The sequence below is a fragment of the Rhinoraja longicauda genome, chromosome 8, assembly GCF_053455715.1.
Source record: "Rhinoraja longicauda isolate Sanriku21f chromosome 8, sRhiLon1.1, whole genome shotgun sequence".
Lineage (NCBI taxonomy): Eukaryota > Metazoa > Chordata > Chondrichthyes > Rajiformes > Arhynchobatidae > Rhinoraja > Rhinoraja longicauda.
Window position 1 is genome coordinate 52,672,776 of NC_135960.1, and position 24,503 is coordinate 52,697,278.

Below are 24,503 nucleotides of genomic sequence, written 5' to 3' on the forward strand. Positions count from 1 at the left end.
GATCTCTTTGTACTTCCCCATTTCCTAACTTGACACCATTCAGATAATAATCTGCCTTCCTGTTCTTTCCACCAAAGTGGATAACCTCACATTTATCCACATTAAACTGCATCTGCCATTCATCTGCCCACTCACACAACCTGTCCAAGTCACCCTGCATCCTCACAGCATCCTCCTCACAGTTCACACTGCCACCCAGCTCTTGTCCATTTTTCCTTGAAACAGCCAGTTAGTTAAATATCTGAATGTAGAGGTTTACTGTACTGACCACAGGCAATCCCTCACTTCACTAAATACAAACAATAATCTGTCATGGGTCAAAGGACTCCAATATGTCTACCTGTTGTATTAAAATAGGCAGCTCATTGTATTCACAATCTATTAAACAATCTGATTACAGGCTTTTTTGTATTTTATGGAATCTCTACACACTTTGGGTATTATAAACGTAAAAATGGTTAGAATTGAACTCAAATACAGTTTTGCAATCAACACGTAACTTCTTGTGCGGTGGGTTAATATTGGCAATTTTCCAATCATCTGGGACCTCTCCTGTCTCCAGTGCTTCTTGAAATATCACTGTCAATGCCCCCACAATCTCTAAAACCACCTCTTTCAGAACCGAAGGGTGCAGTCCATCTGGTCCAGCTGACTTATCCACCTTCAGACCTTTCAGCTTCCCAAGCACCTTCTCCCTAGTAATAGCCACTCCACTAACTTCCAACCCCTGACGCTCTTTTGCTGGTGTCTTCCACTGTGAAGATGGATACAAAAAAGTTATTGAACTCCTTTGCCATTTATTCCCCATTATCACTTCTTCTGCATCAATCTCCAGTGGCCCAACTTCCTCCCTTGGCTCTTTCTTACTCTTATATATAACTGAAGAAACTCTTGCGATCCTCTTTTATATTATTGGCTAGCTTACCTTCGTATTTCATCTTTTCTCCCCGTATTGCCTTTTTTCGTTACCTTCTATTGTTCTTTAAAAGCTTCCCAATCCTCTGGCTTCCCACTAATCTTTGCTACGTTACTTCCTGCAAACAACAAGATGCCTCAGATTTTTCAGATAACATGTAAATGATAAATCTATCTATTATGACAGTCAGAGAGACTATTTCACTATAGAAACATAACCACTGAGTCTCTTCATAACATTACTGGTTGTTCAAGTCATCTGATCTCTTCACCATCTCAGCTGAATCTATGCAGTTCCTGAGGTGTTGGAGAGATTAATTAACCTTCGTAACACCAGGTAGTTAATTTGTTCATTGTTAGATTTATCATTTTCCAATAGATTGGTTTATTGGTTCCTAACAAAATGATGGTTACTACAAATATCACATAATATCACATAAAGTAGATATATAATCCATGTCAAGCAGCAGAGAAGTGGGGTTTTGGTGGCTCATTTTTTTCTTTGTATCGTCTTGAGTTGGTCAAGGTGTCAAGCCAAAGTTCACATGGGTCTACCTCAGAAAGCTTTCTCTCTTTTCTCCATCCTCCCAGATTCTGCATTGCTTGCTTTTATGGTTAATTTTATGGGAGAATCCCAATTCATAAGACATAGGAGCAGAATTAGGCCATTCTGTCCATCAAATCTGCTCAGGTAATTTAGGTAAGGAATTTGTTTGTACTTTCCAAAGCTGTGATGACAGCACGAATAAGGAAACCAATCTTTCCACAATTCAGGAAGTCTTAAAAGGTCTCTGATCCCCATGTATATTTAATTAATTTTAAATCCCTTCACTCATTTCCTTTAATGCCATTTCTCAGTTTTGGATCTTGAGAATGAAATATCCAAATGAACTCATAACAAACCTTGGTTAACCCATCTATTTCTAAATTATTTGTTTGTTTTCATAGTCTCTTTTGATCATTATAATTAATTTTGCAGTAAAATAAAACATCATATGAACATGAAAGATTATTTAATATCTATTTTTCAGCATATCCATTCAATTGGCAATTATGGCAAATACTTCTTAGCCTTTAAATGCCTTTGTTCAATGCTAAAACCTAAATGTCTCTTTACTCCCAACTTCAAATTATCTCACTGATAACCACATGTTTTAATTCTTTCTTGATTATTTCTCTCCATTGTACGGTTCAGTGTGGATAATTTAATCAGTCATTTATCTTATCTGAGCAACATGCACCACTTCTTGTGTTGTTGTCAAGTAATCATGCTTGCCCAAGACTTGTTCTTCAGTATCTTCAGTTTAGAGATACAGTGCGGAGACAGGTCCTTTGACTTACCGAGTCCATGTCGACCACCGATCCCCATACACCAACACGATCCTACATACTAGTGAAAATGTTTTAACAAATTTTACCAAAGCCAATTAACCTACAAACCTGTACATCTTTGGAATGAGGGAGGAAACTGGTGCTCCTGCAGAAACCCCACGCGGTTACGAGGAGAACCTACAAACTTGGTACAGACAGCATCCATAGTCAGAATCGATACTGGGTCTCTGGTGCTGTAAGGAAGCAACTCGACCACTGCGCCACCGCACAGCCCCCTTCACACTCACAGCAGTATTTGTGTATCGTGCCACATATGTCATTCATTGCAAACTATCCCTTGGCTTTAAGTTGATGTTCAAAAGTAAATGAGGACAAACATTTGCCTCGGTATGTTTCAATGACACATGTGGTGGACAGTTATCAAAGGTATTATTCACAGATTATATTTAGAACTAATTAACTATTCCCAGCTACATCTATTCTGATGTAAGCTTAATTTACCAACAGATTCTTCATGATTAATTGAATCTCTGGAATGTTCTAAAAATACCCCATTATGATGTGTTATTGTCTTTGTTTTTCATTTTAAAATCCCAAATTTAAATATTGTTCCACTGAAATGTTTTGTCAGAGCTCAGTTTAGTTTCCCCAATTAAGTCACGAGACTGCAGAAGTTAGAATTTTATGTAATAAACTGCTGGATGAACTCAGCGGGTCAGGCAGCATATGCGAGAGGGAAATGGACAGGCAATGTTTCAGGTTAGGACCCATCTTCAGACTTCTGGACATACAAGCTTGAATGGATAAAGACAGCTGCAAACTTCAATTTGTTACCGTACTGTGTTAACTAATGCTTGGAGATAACTTCGCAGATTCTCAGAATTGGATCTCTGTCAATGCCTTTTTGTGGTTATCTATATACTATTAAAACTCAGATGTTGTATCTATATATATATATTCCACTGATGTCGGCTGAATACGGCAATTCCGGCAAAACGGTGAACCGTAGCGCCACGATTTTTGTACCGGCTTAATCAGCATGCGGTTCGCTGCTGGAAAATGATATTTTTATTTAATTCGGACGCATATTTTTTAAGTTACAGAGGTTTAAAAGTGCTGCCCCCCCTGATTTATCGAAGTTTTGACAGAAGGGGGGCGCTGCGGTGCGGATTGTGATGTCACAATGCCCCTGTGAGATGAACTCGAGCTGACCCCCCTTCCCCCCCCAGCGGTATTCAGCGTGTGACGTCACAATGCCCCTGTGCTACATTGTTGCGAAGAGCTGTCAAGTCAAGTCCATTTTATTTGTATAGCACATTTAAAAACAACCCACGTTGACCAAAGTGCTGTACATCTGATTAGGTACTAAGGAAAAAAATGAAACATACAGTAGCACACAAACAGTTCACAGCGCCTCCTCAATGAGCCTCAGACGCTAGGGAGTAGAAATAGGTTTTGAGCCTGGACTTAAAGGAGTCGATGGAGGGGGCAGTTCTGATGGGGAGAGGGATGCTCTTTCCACCCTCCCCCTCTCTCCCTCCCCCCTCCCCCCCTTTCCGCCCTCCCCTTCCCCCCTCCCTCCCCTCCTCCCTCCTCCCTCCCTCCCCCTTCCCTCCCTCCCCTCCTCCCGGTTACAATGGAATCCCTACGAGGACGGGCCCAACGGGGAAAGTGGGGTACTGGGAAAAGGGGAGAGCCCCCTCCCTCCCCCTTCCCCCTCCCTCCCCCCTCCCTCCCCCCTCCCCTACCCCCTCACTCCCCCCTTCCCCCCTCCCCTCCCCCCCTCCCTCCCCCTCCCCTCCTCCCTCCACACCTCCCTCCTCCCTCCCTCCCCCTTCCCTCCCTCCCCTCCTCCCGGTTACAATGGAAACCCTACGAGGACGGGCCCAACGGGGAAAGAGGGGTACTGGGTAAAGGGGAGGTCCCCCTCCTCCCCCCTTCCCCCCTCCCCTCCCCCTCCCTCCCCCTACCCCCCTCCCTCCCTCCCCTCTCCCTCCCCCTACCCCCTCCCCTCCCCCCTCCTTCCCCATCTCCCTCCACACCTCCCTCCTCCCTCCACACCTCCCTCCTCCCTCCCTCCCCCTTCCCTCCCTCCCGTCCTCCCGGTTACAATGGAAACCCTACGAGGACAGGCCCAACGGGGAAAGAGGGGAACTGGGAAAAGGGGAGGTCCCCCTCCTTCCCCCCTTCCCCCCTCCCCTCCCCTCCCAAACAGTTCACAGTACCTCCTCAATTAGCCTCAAAAGCTAGGGAGTAGAAATAGGTTTTGAGCCTGGACTTAAAGGAGTCGATGGAGGAGGCAGTTCTGATGGGGAGAGGGATGCTCTTTCAACCCTCCCCCCTCCCCCCCCTCCCCCCTTTCCGCCCTCCCCTTCCCCCCCTCCCTCCCCTCCTCCCTCCCTCCCTCCCCTCCTCCCGGTTACAATGGAAACCCTACAAGGACGGGCACAACGGGGAAAGAGGGGTACTGGGAAAAGGGGAGGTCCTCCTCCCTCCCCCCCTTCCCTCTCCCCTTCCCCCCTCCCCCTTCCCCCCTCCCCTCCCTCCCTCCCCCCTCCCTCCCCCCTACCCCCTCCCTCCCCTCTCCCTCCCCCCTCCCCTCCCCTCTCCCATCCCACAACGGGTAAAGAGGGGTACTGGGAAAACAGGTGGTCCCCCTCCCCCCTCCCTCCCCCCTCCCCCCTCCCTCCCCCCTCCCTCCCCGCATCCCGGTTACAATGGAAACCCTACGAGGACGGGCCCAACGGGCCCACTTGGTCTAGTAAAATATTAAAACCTCCAATTCTTGTGATCCTTTTAATTACCGGGGCATTCTTTCCCATGCTGCTTTTAACACACCAGGACCCAGTTCCCAAGCTCCCTCGATGTTCACTGTCGCCTTGATTCCTGTGCAGCCTTTAAACTCAATAGAACCCCAGAACCCATGCTCCCTTTAAAATCACCTCGGCCTGGTCATGTGCTCCCTTTAAACATGGACCAGAGGCACCCAAGGATACAAGCACAGAGTTCCTTGGAAGTGGGAACATATGTAGTAGACAGGGCAGTAAAGAAGTGTTTCATGCTTGTCTTCGTCAGCTGTAGCATTGAGTACAAGAGTCAGGACGTCATGTTACATGTCATTTTTTCAGAGCTCGAAACACACTGCAATAACTAAAGCTGGAGTACAAAAGACAACTTTATAACTAATAGCACCTAGACTTGTGATTTTAAAATCCTTTTGATTCCATCCTACAACATATAGCTCGAAAAACACAATTTTGCTCTTCATTTAAATTGAATTTCATAACAGTACTTCAAGAATGTTTGGTTACTGCCAAAGTGCCTGCTTTTATTAAAATATATTTTTTTATACATTGAGCACCCAAAAGATATACCTTGAAATGAAATGGTTTATAGAAATATTCTTTCAAAATACATTTATTCTGGTCCATAATAATGTAAACAAATGAGTATGTTTTACATTGAAGCAGTCAAAACGCATATAGTACTTTTTAAATTCCAGATGCCTTAAGCATCACAAACAAAATGCCAGCAAGCCAACATTTCCACAGCTGACGTTGACTAGAGCTGATAGAGGAACATTTAATGTCACTTTAGCAATAGTGTGCAGTTAAAGCTTGCAAGATGGTCTCACAAGGACAGGATGGCTTTGCGAGATCTTTGAACAGCCAGTCTGTTTCACCTTGGTGTAGGTGGAATTGGTGGAAGAGGTGGAGCTCCCCGTTCTCTTCGGACTGTATCTGTTAAAATAAAAAGTTTAAATAACCACAGGATTACCAGGGTTTTAACTGTAATAATTGAAGCCAAGTACAATTCGTGATGTGAATGGAAGAGGATTGTGTGAAGCTGGAAATGTCCATAAAAAGTCTTATGGCAGCATGGCACATGAAGATTTAATGATTTGGGTATTAATGGAATTTTAAAAAAATCTTGATTTCAACTTCTTTCCCACATCCGCAATCAATTAATAAAGCCTCAAATAGTAGAGAGAGGCCCCTTGAATTCATTTATCCCCTGACTAAATATAATTCAGCATAATTTTTACTGGGTTTAACATTATGTTTGTCTGTAATTCATGCTATTTTAAGCAAAAGTACATTTAAATATTTTTTTCTACCCCTCAACCTTTGCCAGGATTTCATCCCAACCTTTCTAAGATAAAAGTCATTACCAGAAATGCAAGCTTACTGCTGCTCCCTTGCCAATGAGGCAATTAATTTTAAGTTTTAGAGATACAACATGGAAATAAGTCCTTCAGCCCACCGTCCCCACCGCCCAGCGATCCTCATGCACTAACACTATCCTGCACACAAGGTACAATTTACAATTTTTACCAATTAACCTACAAACCTGTACGTGTTTGGAGTGTGGGAGGGAACAGAGCAGCCGAAGAAAACCCGCGCAGTCACAGGGGGAATATACAAACTCCGTACAGACAGCACCTGTAGTCAGGATCGAACTCAGGTCTCTGGCTCAGACAGGCAGGCAGCTCCACTGCCTCGCCATCGTGCTGGTCAATTATTTGACTGTATATTTGCCTGCTATTATACCTTTGAGAAAATCACAAACTTTGGTTTGCACCATCATGCTCCAGTTTTACCTAAAAGAACTGATAATTGATTTGTTGCGTTGTTTAATTAAATTGCCTATAAAGTTGCAGCAAGCAATAATTTCATTGTTCCAGTTCCTATGCATGTGACAATTAAACACTCTTGACAACAGGGCTGTTCTGACCTCCAGAAATGGAAACAAGAAGTACAGCAGGACTAATAACTAGATACACTCCAATGATTTTTAATGAATTTGTTTATTTAATTCCCATGATAAAAGGAATAACTATGCAATAAAATTATTGGGCGACTGTATTTCAACAAATTTAATGTGTTTCAAGTAAAGAGTGTTTTTCACTTCTAATGTTTCACACTTCATAAATGGACATAAAACAACTGTCACTCACCTCTGTTTTCTGCCTTGCTTTGTTTACTAGGATAGGTTTTTGTAAAGTTTACATATGGTTCTGGTGGTGGAAGGTCTGAAATGGAATGGAAAGAAAATTTGCCTTCCCATTCATCTGTGGATAGAACAAGGACAGTTGTTAATTTCACCATGAACGGGGATCAAAATGGGTCAGGATTCACATTCACAAAGCAAGCTACCTGCTCTTGCTGATGACATCCAAATAAACTCACAACTTATCTCAGCCATCCTAATTGCAGGTACAGCAGGCAGTGATGAAAGCAAATGGCATGTTGGCCTTCATCGCAAGAGGATTTGAGTATAGGAGCAAAGAGGTTCGACTGCAGTTGTACAGGGTGCTGGTGAGACCACACCTGGAGTATTGAGTGCATTTTTGTTCTCCTAATTTGAGGAAGGACATTCTTGCTATTGAGGGAGTGCAGCATAGGTTTACCAGGTTAAAATTCCCGGGATGGTGGGACTGACATAAGATGAAAGAATGGATCGACTGTGTTTATATACGCTGGAATTTAGAAGGATGAGAGGGGATCTTATTGAAACATAAAATTCTAAAGGGATTGGACAGGTTAGATGCAGGAAAAATGTTCCTGATGTTGGGGGAGTCCAGAACCACGGGTCATAGTGTAAGAATAAGGGGTAGGCCATTTAGGACTGAGATGAAGAAAAACTTTTTCACCCAGACAGTTGAGAATCTGTGGAATTCTCTGCCACAGAAGGCTTGGAAGGCCAATTCACTGGATGTTTTCAAGAGAGAGTTAGATACAGCTCATAGGGCTAACAGAATTCATGGGATATGGGGAGAAAGCAGGAATGGGGTACTGACTTTGGATGATCAGCCATGATCATATTGAATGGCGGTGCTAGCTTGAATGGCCTAATCCTGCACCTATTTTCTATGTTTCTAATAGCTGCAGCTTGTGGTGAAGAACCAGCTGAATTCGTTACAGTGATACTATATACATCCAAAGGCATATTCCAGATTGTAATGGAGAACGAGAACAAGCTCTGTCTGGAATGGATAACCAGTTAAAATATTCTCCCTAAACCCCACACCCATTTTATCCAGAACTGTGAAACCCAGTTGAATGCATCATATGTTCAAGATCAATTAAAACTGACTGTTTTTAAAAAAAAATATCTGAAGAACACTTGAAACCACTAAAATGCTCAAAGATGCAATTAGTTAAAAAAGTCTAACTTAACTTAAGTTTCTTGCAACTGCTCCTGCCGTTGAAATTAGTGTGAAGGACACCATGTGCCAGCACTAGTTGACACAGATTCTCTACAAAATTTACTGCAGATTCCCTACCAAAAGCATTGTACAAGCATAACATACTTCCAGAGGAGAGGGAAGAACATAGGCAAAAGCGAGGAAAACTCTGGGTGCGTTTAGCATCAACGCATGATTGAGAACAGCTGATCTCAGCCTAATGTACGAATGCAGAAATACAGGTTGAATATGAGGGTTGGGACATTCAATCAGGAAATTACGACGTCAAATCTGTGAGTTCAATGAAACATCTAAATCACCAGTTCACTTAGGAATTAACTAGTCATCTAATCACAAGTTCATTTGAGAATTAACTAGTCATCTAAACACCAGTTTATGTTGAGATTCAAACATCCATTTATTCCATAAAATGAAAGTGAGGGGAAATATGGATGGTGTTTACCTTCACACATTGCCTGGGAGGATTCTTGAAAGCCATTCCTCATTGTTGTTGGTGGGGGTAAAGGACTTCCTCGGTCAGGTGGCAGTGGGGGCCTGAAGCCACTCCTCATGTTGTCCGAACCCATTCGACTTGGGGGCTGTGGGACGGGCGGTGCTTTCTGGCCACCGCCGTTTCTGCCTCCCGGAGGGGGTGGAGGAAGAGGTCCTGACATACATGGGTCAGAACACAATTAGAGTCAGAGTCATACAGTACAGAAACAGGCCCATTAGCCCTACTAGCCTATGCCAACCAAGATGTCCCATCTACGCTAGTCCACCTGCTTGCACTTCTTTGTTTAAGTGCAACATCCCATCCTGTTGAGAATCAAAAGCCGTCTCCGAGTTAATTGAGAAATATTTAACTATTCGTATTCAAATCTATATTCTCTAATTAGCACCAAAAACTACTTGCATTTATGCTTGAATTATGTTTTTAAATCATTACAGCAAATAATTTTTCTTCTTTTTCCATCATCTTTATCTTGAAAACCAGGAGAAAACAAATTGAATTTCCGATGGTCAGTAAGATTCCGATTGTTAAATATTTGTAACATTTTGCTTTTTTCCCCAATACGGTATGCTTAATGGTTTACCAGTTTAGTTTAACAGCATGAAACCAGGCCCTTCAGCCCACCCAGACCAGCAATCACCCCATACACCAGCACTATCCTACACATTCGGGACAATTTACAATTTTTACCACAGCCAATTAACCCACAAATCTGTCTGTCTTTGGAGTTTGGGTGGAAAAAAGGAGCACCCAGAGAAAACCCACGTGGTCATTGGGAGAACGTACAAACTCTGTATAGACAGCACCCCTGGTCAGGATCGCAGCCGGGTCTAGGCGCTCTAAGGCAGCACCCCTACCGCTGTGCCACCCATTCTGTCAATTTGATGTATTTTTACCCACTGACTACCACCATTACACCATGTTCTCAAACAGATTTTTTTCATCTTTAATCACTAGAAGTGCAAAATTAAATTGGGAGAAAGAATGGACAATCATTGATGTAGCAAATGTGGGATGAGTGAAAGTATTCAATTAACATTACTTTGGAGAGAGTAAATTAAAATCAAAAATTGCAGATGCTTGAGTTCTGACATGAACCCAAAACATTAACTGTTTCTCTTGCCGACCTGCTGAGCATTTCCATTACTTTTTAGATAGCAGTTCTCTATTTTGTCACGTCTGGCTTGCTGCCTGCACACGTTACCCGGATTCTCAATTGTCCTAGTCTCCCTCAGAGCACCTTGCAGCCCACAGGCATTTTGTAATGTTTGGTCAACATACCTGACCTGTTGGGTGGATCTCTTACAGGTGGCGGAGGTCTCTCACTGGGAGGAAGAGGACCACTTCGAACTGGCCCAGGAGAAAGTGAAGGAGTGCTGTGGAGGGACATATTCCTTTGAGGAAGCCTTGGAACTTCAGCATCTGTAGCAGTGCCTTGATGACTGTGTGGAGGTCCTGGTCGGTTGGGTGGTGGCGGGGGATGAGCTTGGAAGGAGGGAGTTGGCCTGGGTGTTTGAGGGACAGGTGGTTTATGATGCTGTGGTGGGGGTAGTGGCGGGCCATCCCTATTCATTGGAGGCCTATTCATCATAGGAGGTGGTGGAGGCCTATCATCCATCATCCTGGCAGGAGTAGGAGGCAACGGAGGTCTGTTTGTATTGTGAGTTGGAAGAGTTGATGGAGAAGGCTTATCTTCAACAACCCTGCCAGTCGGATGAGCCCTATTTGTATTGCTCTGTGGAGGAGTTGGAGGGAAATTACGGAAAGACCCTTGATTGCGATTGGGTAGGGAAGGCCCCGTATTTGAGGGCCGATTTCCTGGAAATGGTGGAGGACCTCTGCTAGGCGTACTTGAAGCTGATGGTCGTGGTGCACTAGGTACAGGTGGTGGTCCTGCATCAGACCTCGAACCTATGTCTGGCCTTGAAAATTTTGGTTGACTTGGTGGAGGGAATTTATTTCTTGGAGGCTCAGGATTAATACTCCTTGGAAATGACGATGACCCATGCAACTTTGGTGGGGCATTGTTTGGTAGAAAGGGTCTGGGACCAGCTGATCTTCCACCTGGAGGCATTAATGGTGGTCTTCCTCCTCCAGAATCTGTGGATATTAATGCAATGAATTAAGAATATATTGAAACTAGCTAAATTCATAAGTATTTTTGCAAAAAGAAATTAGTTTCAGGTTTATTACACGTCACATATACTGAGATATAGTGAAAAGCTTTATTTTGCATGCTATTCAATCAGAGCAGGTAATACTATACATAAATACAATCAAGTCAAACTCAAGTACAATAGATAGGGGAAAAAATGGGAAGATACTGAGTGCAGAATATAGTTCTCAGCATTTGTAGTGCATCAGTTCATAGACAGAGTCCATTATCCTCAATGTGGTAAAGGTGAATCGGACGGTATCCTAGCTCAAGGTAGGACCGTTCAGAAACCTGATGACAAAGGGAAGAAGTTGTTCCTGAGTCTGGTAGCATACACTTTCCAGCTTCTGTATCTTCTGCTCGATGGGAGCAGATAGAAGCAGGATTAACCAGGTTGAGACAAGTTTTTAATTATGTAAGCTGCTTTCCCGAGGCATCATGAAGTGCAGATGGAGTCAGTGGTGGTGACGGACTGGGTTACATCAACAATTCTCTGCAAAGTACTGCAGTCTTGGGAAGAGCTGTTCCCAAACCAAGCTGTGATGCAACCCGACTGTATGCTTTCTGTGTTATATTACATTTAATACAACAGTATTAGGTTTTCTTAATCCTTTTTTATCGATCCAAATCACTGGTCTCACCAGTCAAGTAGCATTCACAACTTAATTACTCCCACAGTGTCTTTGCAAGGTATTTGAATCAAGCTGTCACAGATAAAATGCAAACTATTATTGCAAGGTACTCCAGGAATACAATTAGACTTTTCAATTACATTCATAGGAAATAAATTACCTCACAAGAATAATTTCAAATTACAAGGTGATAGATGGGCAACAAATAAAAATCCGCTCAAATATTTACCCTGATAAAATAGTTTTGCAATAAGTGAATAGTTAAATTGACAACACTTTTCTGGAGTCTGTAATATAATGCACAATCCAAAACTCTACACCATTTTCAGATTTTAATTTATTTTAATCTCCATCAGAAGGCCTTGAAAATGCAGTGTATGAGATCACCATTGTAAATGGGAGGACAAATAGATGATGCCCCTAAATTATCACATTATTGCACATGCCTACACCATTCAGGAGGATTCAGATACCTTGCACTGGCAAGTCTGATAAAGGGGCACAGGTCAGCAAAGAAAGAGGGTGTGTCATTGCTTCATAAACACAGTAAGGGGCACAGAGGTAGGTTGGAAGACCGGGACTACCTCCTTAACTGTTCACTAGTCTGATAAGCTGTTCCTGAGTCTGGTGCTACATGAATGATTAGATTAAGGGAATAAAAATAAATAAAGTGATGTTAGCTTTTATTGAAAGGGGGTTGGAATATAAAAGTAAGGAAGACTTGCTACTACTGTGAAACCACCCTTGGGAAACACAAATGCCATGTTATGAGGAAAGGTTGAGAAGAATCGGAGTTTAGACGAGTGAAATGTTACATCAATGAAAGGAAAAAGATTTGGAGGAAACTTTGCCAAGGGATATGCTGGATATTTAACTCTCATGCAGGACTCTACATCCAGAGACAAAGTTTTAGAGTAAATTGTCCCAATTAAAAGGGGGACGTGGAAGAACTTTATCTGCTGAAGGGTCTTGATGCTTCAGAATTCTCCAGAGCGATCTGGGAGGCTCAGAGGCCACGTTCAGATCAGCCATGATCTTATTTAATGGCAGAACAGATGTAAGGCACCAGAAGGTCTCTTCCTGGCCGTATTTGTTCATGGGTGATTCTGTTGAGAGTCCTGAACTATATTACAAGGCATGTATAACAAATGATGAAGAATTCTTACCATTAAAATTAACACCAACTTACCAGGATTGTCTCTGGTTCCTGCAGTCCTAAGCTTTGGCATTCCACCAGCAAATAATCCTCCCAAACCAGGTCCACCTCCACCTCCACCTCCACCACTGCCGCCTCCACTGCTACCACCTCCACTGGGTCCTTTTGGAGCTGTTTAAAACAATATTTGATTTGTGGAAGAATTAATAGATCATCTCCATTGTACAGTAAAATAAGATTCAATTTCATGTTATGGCTTCTCGGGTAGTTTAGAAATTGTGAAGCTTCTTACATGGATTGGAACCGTTGGGTTTTATCCACTGACATTTAACTAACTTTAGGCTTCCCACAAAAGTCCAAGACTTGAGGGCGGCACAATGGCGCAGCTGGTAGAGCCGCTGCTAGAGACCCGGGTTCGATGCTGTCCTCGGGTACTGTCGGTGTGGGGTTTGCACGTTCTCGCTGTGCCCGCGTAGGTTTCCTTTGGGTGCTTTGCTTTGCTCCCACATTCCAAAGATGTGTGGGTCTGTCAGTTAATTGGGCCTCTGTAAAATTGCCCCTAGCATGGAGTGAGTGAATACAAAAGTGGGATAACATAGAACTAGTATGAATGAGTGATCGATGGTTGGCATGGACTTGTTGGGCCGAAGGCATATTTGTTTCGCTGCTGCATCTCTTAATTAATTAGGTGATGCAGTACTTCACAACTGGACACTCCAGTGACTGATTAGGGATTCCCAGATTTATATGATGTTGGGTATGAGGCTTAATTGATATCAAAGGGGATTAGGAGGCACGGAAGGCAACTTATTTTTTTTTATTAAAATCTTAAAACATTATAAAATAATTTAATAATTTAATTTAAATAATTTTCATCCAATACTCTTCATTGCATCTTTCAAATAAATGTTTTAGTTAAATATTTTTGAAATTAGTTTTCCATTTTAATCATATTTCTGAATGTCAGAGATTTTAAAAACAAAATCCTTGACAACATTAACTAGAGATAAAAATGTGTCCCTATCTTGGCCTCTCTGGAGGGCATTCCAAAATTGTCAGTGGACTTTGTTCATGAAGCCTTATCGCCACAGAGTTCTTGCCACCTGACCTCATGATGCAGAAGGTCAAAAAGAATCAGTTGTCTGTATCTGGCAAGAACAGGCACAAGGGATCTAGGCATAGGCATGATATCTCAATCTAGTCCATTTGGTAAGGCCACAATTGGCCTCATTTGCAATTCCCAATGTTCTCATAAATATATTTTTAATTCTATGTTATGTGCCAGAATTATATTCCTATTCCAAAGAAAAATACATTGTTTGTGCAAGTTAAACATTTCCTCAATAAGATTTGGGCTAAAGGGAATAAAATAATACCACCTTCTTGAAACACAGTGTCCTTTCTTTAGGAAAGTAACCAGAACGCTAACGGTCACAAAATGCAAATCTAAAACTGCATTTTGGAGATATCTTAATATATTGATTGATTATTTTGTAAATTCATTTAGGGAATTATGGACTTTGAATGATATATCCTGTTGTGCAATTATAGCTTTTTAAAATAACTGTTGTGCTTTCACATAAAATAAGATATTTGTCTAACTTATCTAATCAAGCTATCAAAACTTACCATTAACCACTGGTGCACTCCTATCATTGGTAACAGTCTTATTCAGTTTTTTTGCCTTGCATATATCTGACAAAAGCGCATTTCTTCCTGATTGTTCATTTTTGCCTACGACAGGTTTTTCAGAACATGCCTAATTTTTGTGAAAGGAATAAAGTAAAAAGTACATTTTAGTTTTTTAATTTACTTTAGAGACACAGCGTGAAAACAGGCCCTTCGGCCCACAGAGTATGTGCCGGCCAGCGATCACCCATACACTAGTTCTATCCCACACACCAGCGACAATTTACAGAGGTCATTAAACCGACAAATTTGCACATCTTTGTGATATGGGGAGAACCGGAGCACCCGGAGAAAACCCACGTGATCGCGGGGAGAACGTTCAAACTCCATAAAGACAGTACCCGTGGTCAGGATCAAACTTGGGTCTCTGGCACTGTAAGGCAGCAACTCTATCGCTGCGCCACTGTGCCACCCTGAACATCTGTTGCTAGGTTGCTAAGCAGCTTTGCTAACATCTGTTGCCAAGTTTAAAAAAAACATTTTACCATGAATGCTGAAGTGTGGCAGCAGTAATTCTATTACAATATATTCATGGTTTAGTAAAGCAAGTATAGGAGCTGATCAATTAGATTGAATTTCTTTGGTAACATCTTGCAAAGAGAACCATTTTTATTTTGTAGCAATTACAAAAATAAACTTTCCATATTTAGGGTGATGGGTATATGGAACGAGCTGCCAGAGGATGTTGCCGAGGCAGGTACTATAACAGCATTTAAAAGACACATGGACAGGTACAAGGACAGGAAAGGTTGAGAGGGATGAATGCAGGCAAAGGAACTAACTTAGATGGGGCATCTTGGTTCGCACGGACAAGTTGGGTTAACTTGTCACCAGGATGCTAACCAAGACGAACGGCCTATTTCCATGCTGTACGATTGAGTTTATCCCATCAATATCCCATCAAATCAAGGAAAGTGGAGCAGGTTCTAAAACAGTTAAGTTAGAGTGCCAAATAGAAGTAGAGTCATTGAAGAGGGAGGGAGAAAATGGAAGAAATTGTATTGATTTAGGTGATGCGGTGATACCACCATTGTAAATAAAACAGAGCACAAAAAGCTAAGTTAATGTTGCAGTGGAGTGGTGTGAATGATGCACTATTAGTGGTACAGGTCCACCACCAATTTTAGGCCAACTGGTGGTCCGGCATCTCCTTTAATCTGGACATGAAATCCCCCCCTGGGAAGTCACCCTGAAAATGTAGCACCTAGGCCACCCCTCAAACCCACTGGAGTCATGAAAGGAACAATTTGTACGAACACAATGTATTAATTTTAGTGGATGCAACCTTTCTGTTTGTCCATCTTACTTGGGCAGGAGACATCATTATTGTGAAGTTACGGTGAAGTGTACTATTAGTAGTCCTTCACCCCATTCACTCTGCCACCAAATGATATGAAACTATTTGTATGTCTTTTGTAATTACTGTGAAAACACAAAGTACGTGCTATTGTACAATAGACAATAGGTACAGGAGTAGGCCTTTCGGCCCTTCGAGCCAGCATCGCCATTCAATGTGATCATGGCTGATCATTCTCAATCAGTACCCCTTTCCTGCCTTCTCCCCATACCCCCTGACTCCACCATCGTTAAGAGCTCTATCTAGCTCTCTCTTGAATGCATTCAGAGAATTGGCCTCCACTGCCTTCTGAGGCAGAGAATTCCACAGATTCACAACTCTCTGACTGAAAAAGTTTTTCCTCATCTCCGTTCTAAATGGCCTACCCCTTATTCTTAAACTATGGCCCCGTGTTCTGTACTCCCCCAACATTGGGAACATGTTTCCTGCCTCCAACGTGTCCAACCCCTTAATAATCTTATACGTTTCGATAAGATCCCCTCTCATCCTTCTAAATGCCAGTGTATACAAGCTTAGTCTAGCCTAGCCTAGCTATAATACCAGGATAAACGCTCAACCAAGAAAACCAAGCCCAATGCCAAAGTAGTATCTAAACTACCTATACACACTTATACTGGAGGACAATAACTAACTTAATATTCTGTATAAACTGCTATCTCCAAAGGAAGCTCAAGGAACTAACTTACTCAATGACAGAATGGCCAAATCAAGGCAACAGGCCGCTTTTGTTTCACAGAACCTTTACAAATCATACTCACAATTCAAATGTTACAAACTGTTCAACGTCACAAAATAAAAATACCATTATGCATCAATAATTCTCCTTGCCAATTAATTAAATAATATTGTTCTTCCAGTTTTTCAATTATCGTGCCTCCATTGAAGCGACCAGATTTCGTTTAAAAAATCTGACTGAATAATAAACAATATTTTTCCAAAATTATTTTTCAACCATAAACGAATGAATACTTTCCAATAAAAGCTCTTGGTCAATGTCGTCTTGAAGACCACGATGATTTTAAAACTGCTTATGGTAATAGAGGATAAGATCATTCAAATGTTAACCACCCATCTTCCCAGTTTTAAAAATAAATTATCATGTCTGAATACACAAGTTTCTAGTTAAGCCAAAAAACTTTAATTATCTCCCTCCATGGGAATATCTTCAAAAGTCTCTCCGAAAAAAACACAAGGAACAAAGTTTGGGACAATGTTGTTAAAGTCAATGATTACAAAGGGAATAGTTGTTTAATGGAAGAAGTTACTATGTATAGATTATGTGGATAGAGAAATAACCCAAGAAAATAAGTTACAGCAGGAATAGGCATTCAAAACAAAGTTACAGTGCCCTCCATAATGTTTGGGACAAAGACCCATCATTTATTTATTTGCCTCTATACTCCACAATTTGAGATTTGTAATAGAAAAAATCACGCGGTTAAAGTGCACATTGTCAGATTTTAATAAAGGGTATTTTTAGACATTTTGATTCCACCATGTAGAAATTACAGCAGTGTTTATACAGAGTCCCCCCATTTCAGGGTACCATAATGTTTGGGACACAGCAAAGTCATGTAAATGAAAGTAGTTATGTTTAGTATTTTGTTGCATATCCTTTGCATGCAATGACTGCTTGAAGTCTGCGATTCATGGACATCACCAGTTGTTGGGTTTCTTCTCTGGTGATGCTCTGACAGGCCTGTATTGCAGCCATCTTTAGCTTATGCTTGTTTTGGGGGCTAGTCCCCTTCAGTTCTCTCTTCAGCATATAAAAGGCATGCTCAACTGGGTTCAGATTGGGTGATTGATTTGGCCACTCACGAATTGACCATTTTTTAACTTTGAAAAACTCATTTGTTGCTTTAGCAGTATGTTTGAGATCATTGTCTTGCTGTAGAATGAACTGCCGGCCAATGAGTTTTGAGGCATTTGTTTGAACTTGAGCAGATAGGATGTGTCTGAGAAACTTCAGAATTCATTATGCTACTACCATCAGCAGTTGTATCATCAATGAAGATAAGTGAGCCAGTACCTTCGGCAGCCATACATGCACAGGCCATAACACCCCCACCACTGTGTTTCACAGATGAGGGGGTATGCTATGGATCTTGGGCAGTTCCTTCCCTTCTTCATACTTTGCTCTTGCCATCACTCTGATATAAGTTAATCTTCGTCTCATCTGTCCACAAGACCTTTTTTCCAGAACTGTTGTTGTTCTTTTAAGTACTTCTTGGCAATCTGTAACCTGGCCATCCTATTTTTGTGGATAACCAGTGGTTTGTATCTTGCAGTATAGCATCTGTATTTCTGTTCATGAAGGCTTCAGCGGACAGTGGTCATTGACAAATCCACATCTGACTCCTGAAGAGTGTTTCTGATCTGTCGGACAGGTGTTTGGGGATTTTTCTTTATTATAGAGAGAATTTACTTCTGTCATCAGCTGTGGAGTTCTTCCTTGGGCTGCCCTTTACGATTAGTAAGCTCACCAGTGCTCTCTTTCTTCCAAACAGTAGATTTTGGTAAGCCTAAGGTTTGGCTGATGTCTCTAACAGTTTTATTCTTGTTTCTCAGTCTCATAATGGTTTCTTTGACTTTCATTGGCACAACTTTGGTCCTCATGTTGATAAACAGCAATAAAAGTTTCCAAAGGTGATGGAAAGACTGCAGGAACTCTCTTATACCTGCATAAAGGAGGCATTTAAACACACCTGAGCAATTACAAATGCATGCCATGAGTCCCAAAAATTATGGTGCCCTGAAATGGGGGGTCTATGTATAAACACAGCTGTAATTTCTACATGGTGAAACCAAAATGTATAAAATGGCCTTTAATAAAATCTGACAATGTGCACTTTAATCACGTGATTTTTTCTATTACAAATCTCAAATTGTGGAGTACAGAGGCAAATAAATAAATGATGGGTCTTTGTCCCAAACATTATGGAGGGCACTGTATGAATGTTAAATTCTCCATTTTCAGGTGACCACTAACTAACCCCCACCTTTTCTTTCTCCCATACCCCTCCTTCGTTCACTCCCCTGTCCCCCACCTATTTCTCCCCTCCAACCCCCCCCCCCCCCCGCAGAGCCCTGCTACTGTCCTCCCCATGCCTCACAATCTGTAACTCTTCAAACCTGTCTCATACCTATTGTTCATCTCTGATCTTGGTTCCAATCAGCTGCCTGTTAAAAATCCCCTCGCCTGTGTCAGCCCATTACCTGCCACACTTTGTCCTGCCATTTTCCTTTTCCAGCTTTTTTCTCCCACCCTACAATGTCTGAAGAAATGTCTTGAACCGAAATGTTACCTCGTCATGCTCTCCAGAGAAGCTCAGTCTGACCTGCTGAGTTTGTGCAGCACATTGTGTCCTTTGTGAATTAACCAGCATTTGAAGTTCTTTTTCTCTACATTCATCCCTTTGAGCCCATTTCATCATCAGTTAGATTATGGCTGGCCTTTCACCTCAAACATCAGCTAGATTATGGCTGGCCTTTCACCTCAAACATCAGTTTTGAAAGATGATAACCGGGACATCAGATCCATGAACTTTCGTAGTTTCAGACCAATTTTTTAGCCGGTTCATTGTCACACTCTAATGTATTTTCCCTCCCTAGCCATCTCATAGCTTCGTAATACCTCTATTCAAAGAGAAAAACAGACTTTCAAATTAAGTGCCACAATTTTGAAACATAATCTAAACTTGTTATATTTTGGTCATTCTTTTCAAGGAGTCTTCCTTCCAAAAAGTTAATGAATCATTTCTTATTAAACAATACCAGAGTAATCTGTTCCCGAGTTTGTTCCGCAGCATATTAATTATACAAACAGCTTGCATTGTTTCTAGGAATTCATTGTCCATATTGTTACTGATTTGATTTGATCAGTAAAGACTCATCAACTATGTATTCTCCACCTACACGCATCTCTAATTTCCTCATTGTTATCATGCCCTCCATTAAAACTACTATTTCAAGAGCTACAAACAACTCCCCCCAGCTGCTTCATTCCACTCTCACTGATACTAATTTTTTACCACAATCGACCAGGCAAGGATGTGGTCATCCTTGTGTTAATTAAGCTTATTAGGTTGCAAGTGGTTTGCAGTAAAAAATGATGGAAGCAAGGTTAAGTGTTTTTCATGTAACTGTGTTGCAGAGGGAAATGAAAATTTACAAATTTCACAAACTTTACAATGGGACCAAGTGAAATGGCAGTGGGTATCCATGGAATTGAAGGATCATTTGTGTAGAAAGATTAGGGCAGTAGGTTAGAATTCACAGTAATGAGAAGTTGCAGTCTAAGAACAAGGAGTGGGTACTGTGGAATAGAATGAGCAGAAGCCAAGCAAAAATTGGGAGACAAAGTCAGAGGTGAAATCTGGGCGGCAGCATATAGTCCCATAATTTCTCAATCCACTCTATAATTTGCAAGCATTATAGTTTGTCAACTTCATAAGTCAATATTCAATTTATGTGGGGCATTTTTATGAGGCTGTATATTTTCAATGAGTGTGCAGCATGTGGAAGCTTGATGCCATCTGCTGTATTTTACTTTAATTGAATTTGTCTCCAAGCCACCGGCATTCCCAAAGGTTGGCGAAAGAACTTTCTAATATAATCATCAGCAACTTATTTTGGTAAAGTGAATGATAAAGTGTGTATGGCCAGTTGGGAAGGGTTTTGGGACCAGTCAGTGGACAGCTTTAGAAAAAGATATATTAAAGGCTGGAGCAGCAGAAAGCCAAATGCCCTCTGCTGTTGAAAATAACAACTGTAATTTGACTCCATCTGCTATTTTATTTTAATTAAATTTCAAGTCTGGCAGGAATGGATATCCTCAAGAAAGTGGCTGGTAGAAATTAGAATACAAGAAAACTCCTTTCAGGCGAAGCAAATATCACTTGCAGATTGTCCAACCTCAACCTGTATCCTTTGTTCTCTGTGTGGGCTCCGATATATAATATATACACACAAGACTAAGCACAGACTGGGCGATCTTTCGCTGAACACTTACACTCAGTCCGCCTTGGCCTACATGACTTCCCGGTTTCCAAACATTTTAACTCCCCTTCCCATTCTGACCTGGGCCTTCTCCACTGCCAGAGTGAGGTCACATGCAAATTGGAGGAACAGCATCTCATATTTTGTTTGAGCAGCTGACAACTCAGCAGCATGAACGTTGATTTCTTTAATTTTAAGTAACCCCTGTATTCCCCCCCCCCCCCCCCCTCTTGTCCACTATTCACATCTTTGTATCCCTTTGTTTTCAGCTCTTCCCCAGCCAACAATGGGATCCACCCTTCCTTTGTCAACTGTTGCTGGCCCTGCTTTGTTCTGGCCTTTTCTTACCTCCAGTTCCCTCCCCTCTACCTTCAGTCTGAAGAAGGGTCCTGACCCAAAACGTCACCCATCTTTTTTCTCCAGTGATGCTGCCAGACCAACTGAGTTACTCTAGCACTTTGTGTCTATCTCCTGTAATTTGATGATCTTGTAGTCAGGTGCCAGCTACTTGCTCACCTCACTTCATTTCTGTTCAGTCTCCTGGGCCACTCTCGATCCATCAGTCATTCTCACATGCACACATCCCGTCCCCTCTAACTGCATCTGTGCTTCTCAAGCCAAGCATTTCCTGAGAACCTCGCCACCCTTCAGAACTAGGAAAATCTAATTCCTCATTTCATTACAAAGGGAGAAGGGTCATGTTACAGAAGCAGATTTGGCCCACAGCTGTTGAACCTTAGAGTCATAATCAAGAGGGTTACAACAAACACACTATTATCTATGTACATCTGTGTATAAAAACATTGAAAAGTAATCTTTGTTCTCAAACTTTGTCTGGGTTAACAAATGATGAGCGTTTAAAGGCACTAGGCCTGAAATTGCTGGACTTTAAAAGGATGAGGGGGGACCTCATCGAAACTTACCGAATAGCGAAAGGCCTGGATGGAGTGAATGTGGAGGGGATGTTTCCACTAGCGGGGCAAGAGTCTAGGACCAGAGGCCATAGCCTCAGAATCAAAGAACGTACCTTTGGAAAGGAGATGAGAAGGAATTTCTTGAGTCAAAGGGTGGCGAATCTGTGGAATTTATTGCCACAGATGGCAGTGGAGGCCGTCAATGGATATTTTTAAGGCTGAGATTGACAGATTCCTGTTTAGTAAGGGTGTTGGGGTTATGAGGTGAAGGCAGGAGAATGGGGTTGAGAACAAAAAATAGATCCGCCATGATTGAATGGCAGAGTAAATTTCATGGCCGAATGGCCTAATTCTGCTCCTAGAACTTATGAACATTTACTCCAACAACATTTATTTCTGGTTCACAACTCATTTACAACTTTTCTCTTGTTTTGCACAATAATTTTTCCTTATGCACAATAATTTTTCACCATTCCTTATCATAGTCCAAATCTGTTTTACTGTCTACTCATTATCTTCACTCTATCCCCATTCAATACACCTTTTCTTCAACCATTTCCTTCCATTCAACTTGAAACAATATACCGATCACCACTGTCCAAGTTTTGCTTTCTCCCCCACCACATATTTCATGAAACTCTGATATCAAAGAATATCACAACCATTTATCCCTGTGAGCTCACAATGATCTCTGCATTTTTGAACATTTGGACAAGTACATGGATAGGAAAGGTTTGGAAGAATATGAGCCAAACAGAGGCAGGTTGGACTAGTGTGGATGGGCATCTTTGTCAGTATGGACAAGTTGGGCTAAAAGGCCTGTTTCCTTATGACTAACACATTAGATTTTTAGCGATGTTCTTGAATCATGTCAACCCAATCTATTCTTTCCTTCTGCAATAGTCAATAGTCAATAGTCGTTTATTTGTTACATACACATAAATGTGTAGTAAAATGAAACATTACCCGCAGTTGAACAATAAGACCAATAAGATTAATCAATAAAAATGCAATAACACATACAATCACAACTAACACCAAACAAAAAGAAACATCCATCACAGTGAGTCTCCTCCAGTCCCTCCTCACTGTGATGGAAGGCCAGAATGTCTTTTTCTCTTCCCTGCCGTCTTGTCCCGCGGTCAGGCTGTTGGAGTTGCCACGTCGGGGCGGTCGGGGCTCCCGATATTGAAGCCCCCACTGGGCGGTGAAAAAAAAAAATCCCGCGGCCTATTTCAGGCCGCGCCGGATGGTGAAAGGTCCGTGGCGGGCCGACCCAAGCCCCGCGATTCGGGGCGGGCGGACATGCTGCCTCTGCCGCTGCCGGTGCTCCCGATGTCGGCCCCCATCCAGGGGCCTGCGGGCTTCCGACGTCCACGCGGCCCGCGCCGGAGCCTCCGGAGACGAGTCGCAGCCGTTCCCGCAGCATTCGCAGGCAGCCAGCGCCGCAGGTGGTGAGTCCGGACCGCGGGCTCTGCGAACCAGAGACCCAGGTGGTCCCAGGTGCATGGCCGGTGGAAGGCCGCAACGGGAACGGAGACACGATACAGAACAAAGATCGCGTCTCCGTTCTGGAGAGAGAATGTTACAGTTACAGTTCCCGTTCCCTCCCACCCCCCCCCCCCCAAAACATAACATACAACACTACATCATATTAACACTACAATTGAGACAAAAACAACAAAAAACACAAAAGACAGACGGACTGCAGGCAAGCCGCAGCTGTACATGTCATGTCATGTACACAAACACAGATATCATATAATCTCACAAGAATACTTCTACACTTCCTTTAAAAAGAACTATTCTAGCAAAAATATTTTCAAGATTAATCATGCCAGGAAAGAAGTCTCCTGAAATAATGAGCTATGTCGAATACTTTGTCATAATCCTCATCACATTATGAACCTGGGTAATAAATAAATCATTACGACTGGAAATAGGTTGCTGGGACGGGTTAGGTTAGAGGAGCAGAATGAAGCAGGGGTGGATGGGAGAAAGACAGAGCACTGTCATTTACAGAATTTCATAGATAACATCAAATTCACCTGCACCCAGTCACTATCAATGCACCATCTCCTGGCCACAAACGGGGATACAAAAGACTGCAGATGCTGTAATATGGAGCAAAATGCAAACTGCCAGAAGAACTCAGTGGGTCAGGCAGCATCTGTAGAGGCAGAGGGATATTCAATGTTCCATATATCACCTGCCAGCTTCTGCCTCACCCGTCCCTCTACTCTACTCTCTCAGTTCTGATACATTATCTCGACTCAACACATCAACTATCCCTTTCCTTCCTCAGATACTTCCTGCCCCTTTGAGTATCTCCAGCAATATTTTTTGCCCATGGCTGCAATTGATTGCTGAAACAGTTAACATATCTGATTACCATCACCCATTCCTTCTCTCCCGAGATGCTGCCTGACCTGCTGAGTTACTCCAGCATTTTGTGAATAAACATATCTGATTAGAAGCCCGATTACCTTTAATAGAATCAATTACACCACAAGAGACCAAAGTAATATTGTATTTATAACATGTTTCCTCAATAATTAAACAAAATCCATTCTGAAATTCACATGGAAAATTTGGATATACAGTTGCAATTGCAAAGTGATCTTTCATTTTTAGAAACCGCTACCATTAAAAGA

General features: G+C 42.2%; 1 protein-coding gene across 3 annotated transcripts in view; it reads right to left on the reverse strand.

Annotated features, from left to right (window-relative positions):
- Positions 1-5,648: 5,648 nt before the first annotated feature.
- wipf1b (WAS/WASL interacting protein family, member 1b) overlaps positions 5,649-24,503 on the reverse strand; it is a 107,490-nt gene continuing 88,635 nt past the window's right edge. For 2 of the 3 annotated variants that reach the window (XM_078404534.1, XM_078404536.1), the window contains exons 3-8: positions 14,518-14,647; positions 12,922-13,059; positions 10,227-11,045; positions 8,898-9,101; positions 7,205-7,318; positions 5,649-5,987 (exon numbers count right to left, since the gene is read on the reverse strand). In XM_078404534.1, coding sequence (XP_078260660.1) covers positions 5,926-5,987; positions 7,205-7,318; positions 8,898-9,101; positions 10,227-11,045; positions 12,922-13,059; positions 14,518-14,647 — 1,467 coding nt within the window. In that variant the 3' untranslated portion in view covers positions 5,649-5,925. The remainder of the gene's footprint in view (positions 5,988-7,204; positions 7,319-8,897; positions 9,102-10,226; positions 11,046-12,921; positions 13,060-14,517; positions 14,648-24,503) is intronic. The other variant, XM_078404537.1, reaches the window with a different exon arrangement.